At 37.0% G+C, this 17,550-nt stretch overlaps 1 protein-coding gene across 1 annotated transcript; it reads left to right on the forward strand.

Moving 5' to 3' along the window:
- Positions 1–1,082: 1,082 nt before the first annotated feature.
- Positions 1,083–7,276, forward strand: LOC104414322 (splicing factor 3B subunit 4). Its single transcript, XM_010025385.3, has 9 exons — positions 1,083–1,359; positions 1,539–1,587; positions 2,146–2,234; positions 2,307–2,363; positions 2,492–2,554; positions 2,646–2,711; positions 5,770–5,856; positions 6,126–6,219; positions 6,383–7,276. The coding sequence occupies exons 1-9, from the start codon at positions 1,255–1,257 to the stop codon at positions 6,877–6,879; spliced, it is 1,107 nt and encodes a 368-aa protein (XP_010023687.1). The 5' UTR covers positions 1,083–1,254; the 3' UTR covers positions 6,880–7,276.
- Positions 7,277–17,550: the final 10,274 nt, after the last annotated feature.

Consider the following 17,550-nt stretch of genomic DNA (forward strand, 5'->3'; position numbering starts at 1 on the left):
GGATTGTAATCTCGGGCAATTAATGAAAATTGATCGTTCTTTTATATCGTTTGAAATAATTAATGAACAAAAAACATTTTCATTATTGACAATGATTTATTTTTAAACATTTTTATGGAATTCCAATATCGGTCGCTAGAAATCCATCGTGACCATATGTTATTAATTTATTAGTCACACATGGCTCACTAGGTCAATCAAAATATAACTCCCAAAAATGATGTTGTATTAATGGTTTGCCCAAAATAAGAACCCTAAAATCTTCTCCCTAATAACTATTCTATTGAGAATCTAAACCTTAATTTGAGTTACCAACAAATTAATAGTTGAATCTTGCAAATGGAGAGCTGGAGCTTCACAAGTGGCTTAAATTCGTCCATTAAAGTGAAGAATAAGCTAAACAATATTGTTATTATGCATTATTGAGTCCAAGAAGAGCATCTTGGACTTGGTTGAATCTCAAGAAAATATTTTATGAATACACCAAATATAGAAAAAGCTCGAAGTGATATTTATATTTCGAGATCATGACTTGAATGTTTGTGGAAATAGGTGTTTCAAATCTTTATGAATGGAAGTTTGTTTTAATATATAATAAATGTGCAATTCTTGTGTTTGAATTACAGATTATATTCTGTTATAAGTACATCTATGCGAAGTTGATGAATCAAGATACCATGTCAATAGCGGTTGTCAATGATATATGATATCATGTCTCCGATCATGTAAAGTTGTTGCCCCCCTCTCCCATCATGTGTCTAATTCTCATTCTCATAAATACAAGGCACGTAAGTCCAATGTCTGGGTACGTGAGAATGATAAATGAAAGAAATTGAATATACGTTTGATTTTCTTTTCCAATTTCATAATATTCTAAAAAAACCTAATATCAACAAAATTAAAAGGAAAAGCCATTAATTTAAAACAGAGGAAGATATATATATATATATATATATATATATATATATATATATATACATACATATATATAAAGGCCGGGTTGGGCCTGGCACGTGGTTAGGGCTCTTTAACGGGCTCGAGGCCCAGTTCGCCATCCTTCTTCTTCATCCTCCACCACGGCCACCGCGTCCTCGCGTCTCGAAATCTCTGCGCACAGGCAGCAGAGACTCCGCGCTAGGCTGCAGCTTCTCCTTCTTTCTTCTGCTGCTGCCGCTTCTGCTGCTTCTTCTTCTTCTTCTTCTTCTTCTTCGAGTTCGAGCGCGGGCCCGAACCACACCGACCCGGCGCAGAGCGATGACGACGCGGATCGCTCCGGGGGTCGGGGCGAACCTCCTCGGCCAGCACTCCGCCGAGCGGAACCAGGACGCCACCGCCTACGTCGGAAATCTCGACCCTCAGGTCGCCCTGCTTTTTCTTTTTCCCTAGGACCCACTTTTCGTTTCTCCCTCGAATTCCTTTTCCGCCTCCGAGCGCTTCGTTCCAGTGCTCGGGAAGCGCTCGTGGGAGCGGTTTCGATGGTGGCTTTGGCTGGGGGAGATGTGGTTGTGAATTGATTAGGGCGTGTGTTTGGCTTGCAGGTGTCGGAGGAGTTGCTCTGGGAGCTGTTTGTTCAAGCCGGTCCTGTTGGTAAGTTCGGCTCCTCTTTCTTGTGTCGATGCCTGGTTTCGACGAAATGCTAGAGTATGCCGTGGAAGCGATCGCTTGTAGCTGCAGTTTTCATAGCTTTGTGTTGCTGGTGTATTTTATCACGATGTCCTTTAAGCTGCCCCTTTGTTGTGCTTGCAGAAAAGAAAAAGAAAAAACAAGGAACATTTTCTTAAATTCTCTCTGCTAACTTACTTTGGAATTACTCTGAAGCGGAACAGTAAGTTTGAACCGGTCATGTGAAGAGTCAGTTGTTATCTTTTTCTTGGTGTTGCGAGGAACATTGTTTTCTTCTCTCCCAGATGGGTTTCTTTAATTCAGTGATTGAGTTCGGAGAATATAAATGATGGGTTTGCCTCTGTGCATTGTCATGTAGTGGAGTTGATTAACCCAGCAGAATTCTCTATTCTTTTCCTTTGAGCTCATTGTTGTAATTTATATTTCCTTTTGTGTGAATAAAGCCCCCGCACCTTTCCTTGCTTTGTTTGAGGTTTCAGACTATCGAGGATGAATATTCACCATTATTGTAACTCGTTTCAGTTAATGTTTATGTTCCAAAGGACAGAGTGACAAACCTTCACCAAGGATATGGATTTGTCGAGTTCCGGAGCGAAGAAGATGCTGACTATGTAAGTACTAGTCTAAGTAACTGCATTGCTAGTTCTGGTTCTCTGGCTTACTGATCGTTTTGATGATTGCAGGCAATTAAGGTGTTGAACATGATAAAACTTTATGGGAAGCCTATACGTGTGAATAAGGTATATGGATTTACATGTCTTTATTGTGTTGGAGGTTATCTTTTGATTAAGGGAATATCTCCCCGGACCATCTATTGAATCTGTATTTGTTCAATTTTTAAACATGTTGCTATTGTGCTCAAATTCAGGCAACCCAAGATAAAAAGAGCTTGGATGTGGGAGCAAACCTTTTTATTGGAAATCTTGACCCTGTAAGTAGTCAGATACTATGATTTTTATTAATGGGCTAAGTCTGTCAATATAGAAGTCCTAATTCCTTGCCTATGGGCATATCCTCTGCAGGATGTAGATGAGAAGCTTCTGTATGATACTTTCAGTGCATTTGGTGTAATTGTTACAAACCCAAAGGTGATGCTTTGGATTTTTCCTTGATTTGCAGGAAGTCCCACCTTTACAGTAGTCAATCATTTCTTGATTTCTCAAGCATGTAAATTTTTTAAGAGCATTGTTGTGCATGAAACTACCTGGGTTGATTACGATTGCTGTGTCGTACTCTTGCAATGTGGCTTACTTTGTATAGTTAATTGATCTCTATTTCATGTGTGGCATGATGATTGTGACAGCAGTCTAAGTTGGATAGTTATGAGCGCCATGTCCTGGTATTGCCAGTTGATAAGCCAATATGAATATACACCCTCTAACGCCTGCCTACTAGATGGATTACATGTATCTTGGGAATGCAGTTTTTCGCGTTGATTCTACTACCCATCTACTAGGGGTGTTCTTATGTAATTTTATTGCTTCCAAATGCAGCGTCATTTATTTGAGTTTTGAAGGAATCTGTTTATTAGATTCTTATGTTGTCACACTTTGGTTTGAGAAATCAGAATAAGCTCGCAAGTTCCCTGGGCAGAGGACTACTTGGGCCCTCTAGATGGTGAAACAATTGGGGGTTGACAATTTGTATAGTTTGTTGTATTGCTGGTGCATTGTTCTTGGTTACCTGATCTTGCAAATGCATTCAAACGCTTTTCCTCTTCACCTTTTTCCCTTCTGTATGGAATCACTAGTTTAACGTGATTTTCACTGGTAGATATCGTGAGGACATTTAACACTTCCAGTGAGTCTTGATGAAAAGGAAATTCTATAAGTACCATTTCGATATTCCTGTGGTACTACCAGAAAACAAGTAAAAATAAAAAAAGATGCTCTCACTCACACTACAGAAAATGTCTCTGGAGTCATTCTATAAAGTTTTCCAATTGTTGGGGCTTGACATCCTCTCGCCGCTTGTCATCAAGAACCCAAGTGAACACCATGGATTGAATACAAATCACAACAGCTCATTTGAAAGTTTGAAGATGCTTGATATAGACTTCAATTGGAGACTTCTATGATCGATCAATTTGTGCTCATTCATGCCATCTCTTCATCAATTCTTATGATATATTTACCCAACACGGTTCTTTAAATAAAATTCTTCTTATTCTCGCTGGGTTATACATAAAAAAACGTGGAAGATTTTCTTGCAATTGTTGCGGGAGAATCTCTCATCACGAAAAGGATGGAATGCAAAAAGAAACCACATGAACTTGCCTCCGTGTGTCTACTATTAATGTGTTCGTTAAGATCAGTCAAAACAACTCTAATTGTGTTTTTAATGTTTCTTCCTGCATTATGTTGTGTCTCTATGATTGCTGAAGGACTGAGATGTGGCTGTTGTATCCATGCTGTGGTTTAGAGATGTCGTGGCGGGCGCTTTAAGTACATAGATTATGTCAAAATTAGTAGTAGTTGCCGTGAATGTTTTATTGGATAATGATTGGTCACCATTGTTATCCATTACCAGAGTTGATAGGCTCAGGAGCCAGTTAAGTATGGAGAAGATAACAGCCCCTGCCATGAAAAACTGCCATGTAATGTATGTGCTTTGTGGCGTGAGAGTACTCAGCACATGAATATGTTAGTTGTGTGAAGAGTGAATGTGTTACAAGAGTGAGAAGTCGCATGCTTGGGTGTGCTCTGTTTGAACAGAGAGTGCAGTACACCTTTGATTCTCTGGTTGTGTTTGATTTGCTGGTAATTTCTTTTCTGATTTTATCTCTCCTCTTTGCTGTTTGGCTTCTGCTTGAATTGATGTGTGGCTTCTTTGGACTTTCTACCTCTTTCTCTATGTGTCTGTATTTCTCTCCTTGGTTTCCCTGTGTATGTTTAATGTTGCTGTATTTAAATTAAGTCTTGTTGCAATATTCTCTTTACATGGCTGGGTTTTTCTCTGTTTTATCGGTGTTTTTGGGCATTTTTGTCTGTGTTTTCATGGTGCTTTATGGTCAATTCTCTCAAGTTGGTACGTTGAATAGAAGTAACATTATGGGGTTGGTAAGGTGAAGGGTAGAGCAGTCATTTCTTCTTGGTTTTACCCCTTCTTTTGTTATCCTTTAGAAGCCATAAACTTCTAGACTACATGGTGCAAATTGACAATCTCAGGCCTCTTTAAGCATTTGTTTGGTGTCTTGTTTTCATGTCAATACCAATTATTTTGGGTCTGCTATCAATGAAGGTAGTTGCTATTCACAAGCTTAGGACTCGAAAATTTAGTCTTCTCTTGCCCGGACTCACTTTCATTTGTCTAGTTGATATAGGGGGTTTGTCTTGAGTCTTGCAACGAGGCGCAATTTGTCTGAGGAAGTGTTTGAAAGACGCCTTTTGAAGGGTTAAACTTTCAGATTATGTGCTAGTATTAATCTGTTAATTACATTAGGTTTGGGTTTGAATTATGTAACTTGTTTAATATTTTGCAATGGGTATGTACATACACAAATTTAAGAGAGCTTTCGTGGTAAGTTTGGTTACATTTGGTGTTCAATGTTTTCTTGAGGGATGTATTCGTTTAGATTTTCATAAACTGGTTTGAAATAGTCCAGATGAATTGGCATGTCTCCAGTGAGTTTTCAACCTAATCTCAGCTTTTTTGTTCTCCTTTCAAGGAAAACTTAAGATGGTCAGGAGGCAAGAATATTCATTGTGATATCTTGAAGATTGCTGTGCCATCTACATTAAATGCTATACCTTGTATTTCCATGGACAAAATGCACCATTTCTGAACTCTTGTTGGCTTGAAGAAGTCATTTTGCCTATGGTACCAGGATGAATGGACCGCTGTTTGTAAACTTGGTTTACTTAGAAAGAATTAGGCTATCTTCTGTGTCGATAGATAAAACATATGTGAGGCTGAAATCTTTATTCCTGGTATGCCGCATAGTTTCAGAATGTCTTAGATAACGGAAATCCCTGGAGTGAGTAAGCAGTATGAGGTCCTTCTGCTCTCAGATTTGAGCAATGGAGTGAATGGATGATTTGGAAAGGCTCTAGTGTCAACAGCTTAAGCATCTTTCCTTCTGCATGAAATGTGAGGATCATCTTCGAGAACCACTGACATTTGTAGATTTGCATGCTTTCTTTCCAGATTATGAGAGATCCTGAGACTGGAAATTCCCGTGGCTTTGGTTTCGTCAGTTATGATTCTTTTGAGGCATCTGATGCAGCTATTGAGGTATCTTTCATTCTTTATTGCCCTGGGAATTTTATTGATGAATAATGATTTAGGGTGACAATAGAGATTGTTACTTTGCAGTGACACTCTATTGTTTGTGGTAAAACATCAACACATGGATTGCTGGTCAAGTACTCTTAAATGAAATGTATTAGATATTATCGATTCGACGATTCTGCACGGTTACTTTTATGTTAATGCTTATGATGTAAAAACTTGCTTCACTCTCTAGAGAATTAAGTAATTGGTTTTTGTATCTTGTATTCAAGGCGATGAATGGCCAGTATCTTTGCAATCGACAAATTACAGTCTCATATGCATATAAGAAAGACACCAAAGGGGAGCGTCATGGTACTCCTGCAGGTAAGTTGCTTTGTTCATGGAGTATGTCTCTCTGATTGAGGTGCTTTCTTCACACCCTACACACGTGCTATTATGACATAAATGGACAGTGTGATAGTTTGGTACCATTTCTTTTCATGGTTAAGACATGAAGTGGTTAATTTCAAATACATTCATGGTGCAGAGAGAGTTTTGGCAGCTAGCAATCCAAATGCCACGAAGAGTAGGCCCCATACTTTATTTGCAAGTGGCCCACCAAGTCTTCCCGGTCCTCAGGGCAACGGTGCCATGGTTGCTCCAGCTCCTCCACGCCCCTTTGCAAACGGGACCGTTGCCCCAGCATCAATGTCAATGCTCCGGCCACCACCTCCTCCACAAGGAGTGACTTTCCCACCTATGCAAGTCCCTCGGCCAGCGTGGCCTGGTCAGCCTCCGCAGCCTGGTCAGGCAATGTCCCAAGTTGGAATGCCACCACCACCTGTGCAGCAGTTCCGGCCACCTCCTGGCATGCCCCCACCACCTCCTCAGGCCTCTCAAATCCTCCAGAGACCACCTCCACCACCAGTTGGGATGGTAGCACCGGGACATACTTGGCAACCACCACCACCTCAGCAACAAATGCTCGGGAGGCCCCCCATGCCACACATGTCCATGCCGCCACCGCCGCCACCCTCAGGTTAGGGTGTGGTGATTGATGGGGTCACATCCATGAGATGCTTCAAGCATCTAGAGATTCAGTTGTAGCATTGTGTACTACTCTCTGTTTTTTACAGTGTAGGGTCTTAAGTATCTGAATATACATCTAGTATTGAGCAGGTCTTTTACGTTGCACAAGTGCTTGTTCTTTGAATCACGAGGTGTGTTAGAATGGCAGTGCAAATCAGCAAAAGGGATGTGATTTAATTTACCTGTTTCATTGCATTTCTTCCTTTTATTTGGATGAGAAGACGATGCCAACGAGTCCAGAGTCGGATCCTTTATTGGATTAGAACTTTTGAGGAGATTTTGTAATTGAAACCAAAACTTAAATTTGTTTCCCATTGTTGCACCAGACAATAGAGGGCGCAATGTTTTTAAATTCAGATGAGTTTTAGATTCAATTTGATCATTTTTCATAGATTAACAGGGAGGGGTTTGGAGAAAAATCCTACTCAAATGCCTATTAGGTCGAAACTCTTTCTGTAGATAACCATGCTCTATATAAGTTAAATAAGTGTATCGGCCTCGATGACATGAGACAACCAGTTAGGGAGCTGTTCTTTTGTTATTAGTGTCAATATTTTGTTTTGTTTGATTTCCATTTCCATTTCTAAATATACGTTTTAAATTGTTATTTAAACTAATTTCATTGTATAGTTTAATTAGGTTAATACCAAATGAAGTTAAATCGCATAATGCCATAATTTATATATAAAATTAGGAGTAAGTACTCTATAAATTACCTGCATTGTTTAGCCATAATAATATATTGTTTGATATCATCAATTATTTTCAGAATAACTTGGGTCATCTATGTTATTGACATAATGAACAATATTTCTCACTTTACTTTAACTTCGAAATAAATGAATTTATTTCCATCATAAGTTATATCCAAAGAAATAAGTTTTAAGATATTTTATCTTCATCTGTTTTTTTTTTTTTTTTTTTTAAGTTCAATCTTAATGATTTTACTATCATGATTTCTTTTAAACTAACTCATGCTTTCTAAAATGTATTTGAATATGGTTTTGTCTAAATATGTTGAGTATAAGGAATTTACCCATGGTTTATTTGTATAGTTACGTGGTTATATGTAATCTAATATTATCAATTATATTCTGAATAACATGTTATTTATGATATTCACATAATGACTTATATTACGTTAACTTTAAACTGAATGGGCAAATTTACGATCATGAGTAATTTTCAAAATAGTATATTTCAGTGAAAAAATTATTTCAAGATATCAACTTTTTCTTTTCTTCAAATTTCATACCAAAAGAGATAAAATTTGCAAATTAAATTAATAACTAACTAGCACTAGCATTTTTTTTTTTTTTTTTTTTGCAGATAACACGTTCGTATTTGTCTAAATATGGATGACGTGTACGCATTTTGTGATGATAGAAAAGAAAAAAAGAAAGAATATATATAACTTCGAATTGTATAAATCATCTAATTCTCAATATCAAACATGATTCAACGGTCTTAATGATTTAATGCCAAATCAAACATTACAAATTTTGGGAACGATAATATTGAATATTTTCATATAGTTTCGAGACTAAGGGCGCGTTTAGTAACGATTCTATTTTCGGAAGTTGATTACTAGAAATGATTATTTTTATTTGTTCTCGGGAACCGATTCGAGTAAAAAATGCGTTTGGTAACTGTCAAAAATTTTAATTCTGGAATAGAATTGCGTTTGATACCGTGCTAATTGATTATGTTCAAAATTAATTTCTTTTAATTTTTAAATCATTTTTTAATATTTTTTTCTTTTTCCTTTTTTTTTTTTTTTTTTTTTCGTTTTTTTCCCTCTTCTCCTATTCTTCTTCTTCTTCTTCATGTGGCATAGGAGCATTGCCGCCCTCGTTGGCCGAGCCTCACTAGCCCGGGCGAGGCTCGCCGAGCCCACCGAGATGGGCGAGGCCCGCCAAGGCTCGGCCTTGCCAGATCCGGGTGAGGCCGAGCCCGCCGGTGGCCAAGCCGGCCTCGCCAGGGGCGGGTGAGACCCGGCTCGGCCATCGGCGGGGCTAGGCGAGCCTTGCCGGTGGCCAGGCGAGCCTCATCGAGTTGGGCGAGGCCGGCCTGGCCACTGCGAGGCCGGCCTGGCCACCTGCGAGGCCGAGCCTCGGTGGGGCCGGGCGAGCCTCACCCGGCCTTGACGGTGGCCAAGCCGACCTCGCCAGGGGCCGGGGTGAGGCCGGCCTAGGCTTGCCTCCGGCGAGCTCGTCGGACCTTGCCTTGGCTTGGCGAGCTTTCGGCGAGCTCACCGGATCGGCGGCGACGGCCGGCAACCGGACCGGCGGACGACGGACCAACCGACGACCGCGGCGGATGACAACCGGTGACCGGAGGGACGGCGGTAGGACGGCGGCGGGCGGTGGTGGACGGCAATCGCGGGATGTCGAAAGGGAAGAGAGAGACTTTCACTTTGTTTTGATTCTTTTTTTTTTATTCTCGAACGAAGAATCATATATTTTTTATTCTCAATTCTCTTCCCAATTTGTTCCCGGGAACAAATTTGTTTCCGAGAACAAAAATTTTACCAAACGCGATTCTCGTTCCAAACTGATTTTGGGAACAAAAAATCAGAATCAGGCACTGTTTGGCACATTGCCAAATAGGCCCTAAGTTTTTGTTTTTTGTCGGATTTTAAGGATTAAATTGAACATGTATTAAAAGTTCATGGACAACATTAAATAAATTGAAAGTTCATAAATCACATTGCACATTGGAGTACAATTCAGGAATCATATTGAACAAATTTAAAGTTCACGGGCTATAAATTTAGGATCCATTTGTATCATTGTTCCTAACAAGATCGAACTTTTCTTCCCTCTGTTGATCCTAACCCCTAAATCTAGAGTTCATGTTCGAGACCACAATCTCCTAATTTGAGATCTTCACTTGAAATCCAAGGTCATCAACCTCATGCGACCTCGAATATCATTTGAGATGAGTGACCATTAGAGATGGACAACAACCTGAGGATGGCATATTAGGATACACGTGTGAGTTATGTTAGGGAAGTCCCACATCGGAGAATTGATGTGGTGTTGAGTAGTTGATATATCATAATTGACTCATAATTCATTGACTTAAACTTTTGAGTTAAAGTGAGTTTAACTGGATATATTGATGAGCTTGAATTTTGGACTCTTTTTGCAAGCTCCTAAGGTTAAGGTATTGGACTTCTATTGGTGTAGCAACGTAGGCCCAAGGATGAAGTTGAGCCATAAGGATATGTGAATTAAGGGAGAGCATACCTAAAATTGGAGCTCACAAATAAGGGAAAGATTGTTAGGATGCACATGTTAATTGTATAAGAGAAGTCTCAAATTGGAGAATTAATGTGGTGTCGAGTGGATAGTTGATCCATAACTCATTGATTTAAGCTTTGAGTTGAGGTGGGTCTAACTAGATATATTGACGGGCTTGAATTTTGGGCTATCTCTTGATGATCTCCTAAGGTTAAGGTATTGGAATTATGTTGCACACTCCCAACAAACAAGAATTGATGGAGTTGTGGAGTCTAATAGAAGAAAGTAATGTTCAAGCGCAGAAATAATCTATTTTAGGCAATCACCCATCCTGCAATGTTAAAGCATATAATAAGACTTTTATTGTTGCTAATGGTATATATGTAATTTCTATATTAATTATGTATGTCGTAGACTCTTGCTGTATATAGACGCAATATCTTTCATATTTATAACGTTGATGCTTGTAATCCTAGAGCTTGTAACACTAATACTAATAGTGGAAAGATTACCTAGTTCAGCAACGTGGTATTTCCCTTTTCTTGATTTTGGGAAGGGTTTTCCACGTAAAAAATTCTCGCTTGTTTTCTTCTTTATTTTTCTTCATATATTCATGTTCCTAACAACTTGTATCAGAGTCTGATTTTGGCAAAATAATGGGAGTGATATGAACAAAGGGAAGGTGAAGATCAATTGGTTCCATGGCAAGGACTTTGATTTCTAGAAAAACTTGCATCGGCCTCTATTTGGAGAGAAACCCGACTCTCTAAAGCAAGAAGAGTGGGAATTGTTAGATCGACAAGCTCTGAGTTTGATTCATCTCACATTGGCACAAAACGTAAAAAATTCTCGCTTGTTTTCTTCTCTATTTTTTCTCTTCATATATTTGCATTCCTAACAATTGGTATTGGAGCCTTGTTTTGGCAAAATAGTGGGAGCGAATAGGACGAAGGGAAGGTGAAGATCGATCAATTCAATGGCAAGAGCTTTGGTTTATGGAAAATGCACTGGAAGATCTTACATTAGCTTCTGTATGGAGAGAAACCGGACTTTATGAAGCAAGAAGAGAGGGGATTGTTAGATCGGCAAGCTATAGATTTGATTCATCTCACATTGGCGTGGAATGTTGCTTTCAACATTGCCAATGAGGCGACAATGGTAGATTTGATGGTGGCATTGTCCAACATATACGAGAAGCCTTTTGCATCAAACAAGATATATTTGATGCGTCGTCTTTTCAATATGAAGATGGATGAAGGTGCTTCCATGACAAATCACATCACTTAATTTAACGTGATCATGAATCGGTTGAGTTCAATGAATATGAAATTTGATGATGAGGCAAAGGCTTCAATTTTATTATCTTTTCTACTTGAAAGTTGGAGTGTAACTGTGATCATGAATCGGTTGAGTTCAATGGATATCAAATTTGATGACGAGGCAAAGGCTTTAATTTTATTATCTTTTCTACTTGAAAGTTAGAGTGTAACTATGACTAAAGTGAGCAGTTCGTCTGGAAAGAAAAAGTTGAAGCTTCAAGCAATCCGAGATTTGATTCTTAGCGAGCGCATAAGATAATCAAATGAATTTTCGGGTGTTGCCTTAAATACTAAAGACAAAGGGAGAAGCAATTAACGAGGGTGCAACCAATACCGTGATAGATCAATGTCCAGAGGGAGAAGTAAATTGAGACCTCATGGATAAATAATTTGCTGGAATTGCAAAAAGAAAGGCCATCTAAATTGAAATTTTAGAGCCCCAAAGAAGAAATTTCACCATTGAGACTAAAATCAAGAGGAAGAAAAATCTATAAATGCAACTTTTAAAGATACGCATGACAGTGTTGCTTTAATTTTGAGCATTGACAATCCAATTGACTCAGGTGCGTCATTTCACTCTATTTTGTGCAAAGAATTAATGCACAATTTTATTGCTGGAAAATTTGGAAAGGTTTATCTTGCTGATGATGAACCTTTCAATATTACAAGAAAGGGTGATGTTTATGTAAAATCTACTAACATATATCCATGAAAGTTGCATGATGTCGAATATGTTTCAAGACTTAAGGGAAATCTAATCTCTATAAGTCAATTAGCAACATGAGATATAGAACTATTTTTGGAGATATCTCTTGGAAAATAGTTAAAGGTGCTTTGATTGTAGCACGAAGAATAAGGTCAAGAATGCTCTACATAACTAAAAGTAGTAGAGAAATTGCAGCAATTGCTGGGTTTGAAGTCAATTTTAAATTATGGCACCGGAGGCTTAGGCACATGAGCGAAAAAGGGATGAAGCTGTTAGTATCTAAAGGAAAACTGCCTAATATGAAGTCCATAGACGTGTTAGTTTTTCGAAGATTGGGAGAAAACCAAAGAAAAGAAAATTAGAGTTGGTGCATACAGATATGTGGGGACTAGCCCCTATGCATTCCCTTAGAGGCTTGCACTATTATGTCACATTCATTGACTACTCCACTTAAAAGATATAGGTTTATTTTTTGAAAAATAAATTTGATGTATTTGATACTTTTAAGAGATAGAAAACTGAAGTGGAGAATGAGACTAACCTAAAAATTAAATGTCTAAGATCCGATAAATGGCGGTGAATGACAAGAACTGTTCCAAATAGACCATAGCAAAATGACGTTGCTGTAAGGATGAACATAACTTTGAATGAGTGTGCAAGAAGTATATATTGCATGCAGGATTACCCAAGACATTTTGGGCGAATTGAATTAACATTACAGCATATATAATTAAAAGAAGACCTTTAGTTCCACTTGATTTTAAGTTATCGGAAGAAGAATGGAGTGGAAAGGAGATAAGTCTCTCGCATTTGAAAGTTTTTCATTGTGTTTCGTATATTTGTGTAGATTCTAAAAATAGAGATAAGTTTGATGTAAAAGCTAAAAAATGTTTTTTCATTAGATATGGTTCTAATTATTTCGGTTATTAATTTTGGGATAGACTAAATAGAAAAATAATAAGAACTGTTGATGTTACATTCAATGAAAACATGTTATATAAGGACAAATCTATAGTAGAATCTATTGTGAAGAAACAAGCAGTGGAAAAGAGAGATTACATTAGAGAAGGTTTTGAAAAGTGTTAAGGTTGAAAATCCTAAAATTGTTGTTGTCAACTCAGATCAAAAATCAAAACAAGAATCACGTACACCTGAACCCACTTTGAGAAGATCTAGTAGAACATCTAAACATATATAAAGATATTCTCTGTCATTGCATTATTTATTTTTTGTTGACGCTTGCAAATTAGAATTTTTTTTGAAAGTAGTGCAGGTTAAAGATTCTGTTAAGTGGGAATTAGTAATACAGGATGAGTTAGACTCACTCGAGAAAAACAGAACTTAAGTGTTAACTCAATTACCATATAGGAAGAAAGCATTGTAGAATTTGTGGATATATGGGGGTCAAAGAAGAACTTGATGGCAGGAAAAGGTACAAAGCAAGGTTAATAGTAAAATTGTTTCAACAAACACAAGGAATTGATTACATAGAGATTTTTTCTCCAGCTGTGAAATTGACTACTATCAGGTTAGTATTTAGTATTATTGTTATTAAGAATTTATATTTGGAGCAGTTGGATGTTAAGATTGCATTCTTTTACGGTAATTCAGAGGATATTTACATGATACAACCAAAAGGTTTTCAAGTTCTTGGAAAAGAAAATTATTTCTGTAAATTGAAGAAAAGCATATATGGCTTGAAATAGACTCTTAGACGGTGGTACAAAAATTTGACACTTAGTGTGGTAACGAGTTCACTAGAAGTGATATAGATCACTACTATTACTTCAAAAAAATTGATAGTTGCTATATTATTTTGCTGTTGTATGTGGATGATATGCTCATCGCAAGATCTAACATGAGAGAGATCAATATATTGAAGCAGCAATTGTCAAAAGAGTTTAAGATGAAGGACTTGGGAGTTACAAATCAAATTCTTGGGATGAGGATCACGCGGGATAAATTCAAAGGAATTTTAAAATTATATCAAGAAAATCACATTAAAAAGATGCTAGATGGATTCGGAGTTTAGAATGCAAAACTTAGAAGTACTCCTTTAGGAAGTTATTTCAAGCGCTCAAAGAAACAGTCGTCGAAGATAGATGTAGAGCGGAAATATATGGCTAAGATGCCTTATGCCTTAGCTATTGGCAGTTTAATGTACGCTATGGTATGTACTCGACCAGATTTAGCTCATGCAATGAGAGTTGTGAGCATATACATGGCCAATCCAAGAATAAAGCATTGGGAAGCTATAAGGTGGTTATTAAGATACCTCAGAGGTACTTCAAATAAGTCATCATGTGTTATGAAAAACGGTGTAACTTTACGAGGCTTTGTTGATGCAGATCTTAGTGGTGAATTGGATAATAGGAAGAGCATCCTCGAGTTGTGTTTTCACCTTAAGTAGCACTGTAATCAGTTGGATGTCTAGAATTCAAACATGTGTGTCTCTCCCAACCACTAAGCTTAGAGTATGTTGCTATATCTGAAGCTAGTAAGGAAATGATTTTGGTTGAAAAAATTTCTGAATGAGATAGGTAAGGAGCAAGATAACAATGTTATTTTCAGTGACGATTAGAGTGCTATTTGTCTTGCAAAGAATCCAGTATTTCATTCAAGGACAAAACATATTGAGTTAAAATATCATCAAATTCGTTAGTTAATAGATAATAGGACTTTGTCATTGAAGAAGATTCTTGGTGCAGAAAATCTAGCAAATATGTTAACAAAAGTTGTCACCATTGAGCTTTTGAGATTGTGCATTGCCTCGGTTGGCCTCCATGGTAAGTAATAAGGGAGACCGCTGCACTGGGACAATTTGGGCTACAAAGATAAAGACTATAAAAGATTATTACTATTTTTTTTTTTCTTAAGATCAGCCTTCAAGTAGGAGATTGATGAAGTTGTGGACTTTGATAGAGGAAAATAAGGTTCAATGGTAGAAACAATTTATTTTAGGTAGTTACCCATCCTATCATGTTAAAGTAGATGATAAGATTTTTATTGTTGCTAATGGCATGCGTGTAATTTCCATATGAATTATGTATGTCCTAAACTCCCGCTATATATAGAAATGATATCTTTTATGACTGTAACGCTAAAACTGGTAACCCCAAAACTTGTAGCACTGATGCTAATAGTGGAAAGATTACCTAGTATGGCACCATGATTTTTCTTTTTTCCTGATTTTGGAAAGGGTTTTTCACATAAAAAATTCTTACTTGTTTTCTTCTCTATTTTTTCTCTTCATATATTCGCGTTCCTAACATGGTCGTGCCAAGGAGCATGCAATCGGCCAACGGTGGGTGGCGAGTGGGCGGGATGCGAGAACGAGATTGATGAAACATAGCTGAGGCAAGGACGGAGGAGAGGCAAATTTAAGGAATATTTAGGGTTTTGAGTTGATTATTCGTAAAGCCTAGGGCATTTAAGTATACATACATACACACACATACATACCCTTGTATCTCACTTTTTGATTTCTCCTTCTGCCATCATCGACATATTACTTTAATATTGCAGTACATTTTAACTTCAAATAGAAAGATAAATGTAAAATGACAAAATAAAAAGAATAACATGGTAAAGTTAAAAGAAAGAAGTTAATTAACAGTTTCCACTAAAAGTGCACTGAGCGAAGTTCCACAGTTGAACAGAAAAAGAATTATTTCTCTCGTTTTCTTTTGCTAAAATTTGAATAAACTGTTTTTAAGAATAGCAAAATGTTCATTTTAAAGTGACTGCTTTCTAAAATGAATTCATATAGCAGTTAAAAGAAGAAGAAGAAGAAGAAGAAGAAGAAGAAGAAAAGAAGAAGAAGAAGAAGAAGAAGAAATAATGTCAGTATTTTATTTCATCATTCAATTAAATTCTAAAATGAATTCATATAATTAAAGAAGATGTCAGTATTTTATTTCATCATTCAATTAAAGAAATCGCTTTCATTATTAATTCATTATAACGTCAAGAATGAATGAAATTAATCACACACAGGTAGGGCGTGCATGAAAATTAATTTATGATAACCAGACGAGGCCTGATTAAGAAGTAAATGAAAGGAATTCAATCCCTTCAATAAGATTTTCATCTTTGGCAATTTTTTTCTAACCTTATAATGAAAGATACATGTTAATATCACTTCTCATCATAATAAAAATAATTCAATTTCAACTTATTTTATATATTTTCGTTGATCTTCAATTGAAACGCAACATGTCAATTATATGTATACCAAAACTTTCATGAGCTCATATCATAATCATTGAAATGTTTATATGATATTATTTTTCCTAAAAAAAGTACAAAGGAGTAATATGATCGTAGATGAGCCATTTTATCAAATCTTTTGACAGGGTGGGGGGCATTTAGCATACAAGCTTCTATTCATCATGATCAACGTAAACACATGACAGTATCATTCTAGAATCTTCTTGTAATAACATCAATTCCGTAAATGCTTATGAGAGAGTGTGATAAACATTTATTATAGGGAAAATTCCAAATAAGAACCCGAAGTTGACCAAATTTCTCAAAGAATGATCCGAAATGAACTTTGTGTCAAATAAAGATCTAAAGTTGACCAATTGTCTCAAATAAGGATCCAAAGTAGTTGAATCAATTCCAAATAAGAACCTGAGTTTGCTGGTAAGCCAAATATTCGTCGGCTATAAAGCATGTGACATTTTCGACGATCGGAGTTTGGGCAATTTTGTCCCAAAAAAAAAGAAAATTAACAAATCCTAAAAAAAAAAAAAAAAAACCCTAGGTTTTTATGGTCTTTCCATTTCTTGTACTTATCCTCTGCAAAGTCAAAGACCAAAGTTCTCCCCATTTCTTGTACCCATTCTCCGCAAAGTCGAAGGCCCAAATTCTCTGCCGATCAAGCAAGGTGAGGAGCGATGAGAATTGAATTGCGGCGATGACTAGGCAATGATTTGGTCGAGGAGCAATGGGGAGAAAAAAAGAAGAAAACGTAAACATCTAAATGAATAACCTAAACTTAATTAATTTAAAATTTTCCCTTTTTTTTTTTCCAATCACAAATTTCGACAAAATTGCTCATATTTTAATCGCTAGAACTAAGGTCTTCAATAGAGATTAACTTGATCACTTTTGGTCCTTATTTGACACAAAATTCACTTTGGGTCTTTATTTGAAACAATGGATCCACTCCGAGTCATTATTTGACACAAAGTCACTTTGAATCTTTATTTGAGAAAATACATTCACGGGTCCTTATTTGAAATTTTCCTTTATTATATTGTCAAAAGTTGGAATTAAGGGAATGTTCTCTTATGTATTCGTCAAGTGACACTTAATTTTACCTCTACAATTGATATATATGTAATTAATG

The sequence above is a fragment of the Eucalyptus grandis genome, chromosome 8 (assembly GCF_016545825.1).
Source record: "Eucalyptus grandis isolate ANBG69807.140 chromosome 8, ASM1654582v1, whole genome shotgun sequence".
Taxonomy (NCBI): domain Eukaryota; kingdom Viridiplantae; phylum Streptophyta; class Magnoliopsida; order Myrtales; family Myrtaceae; genus Eucalyptus; species Eucalyptus grandis.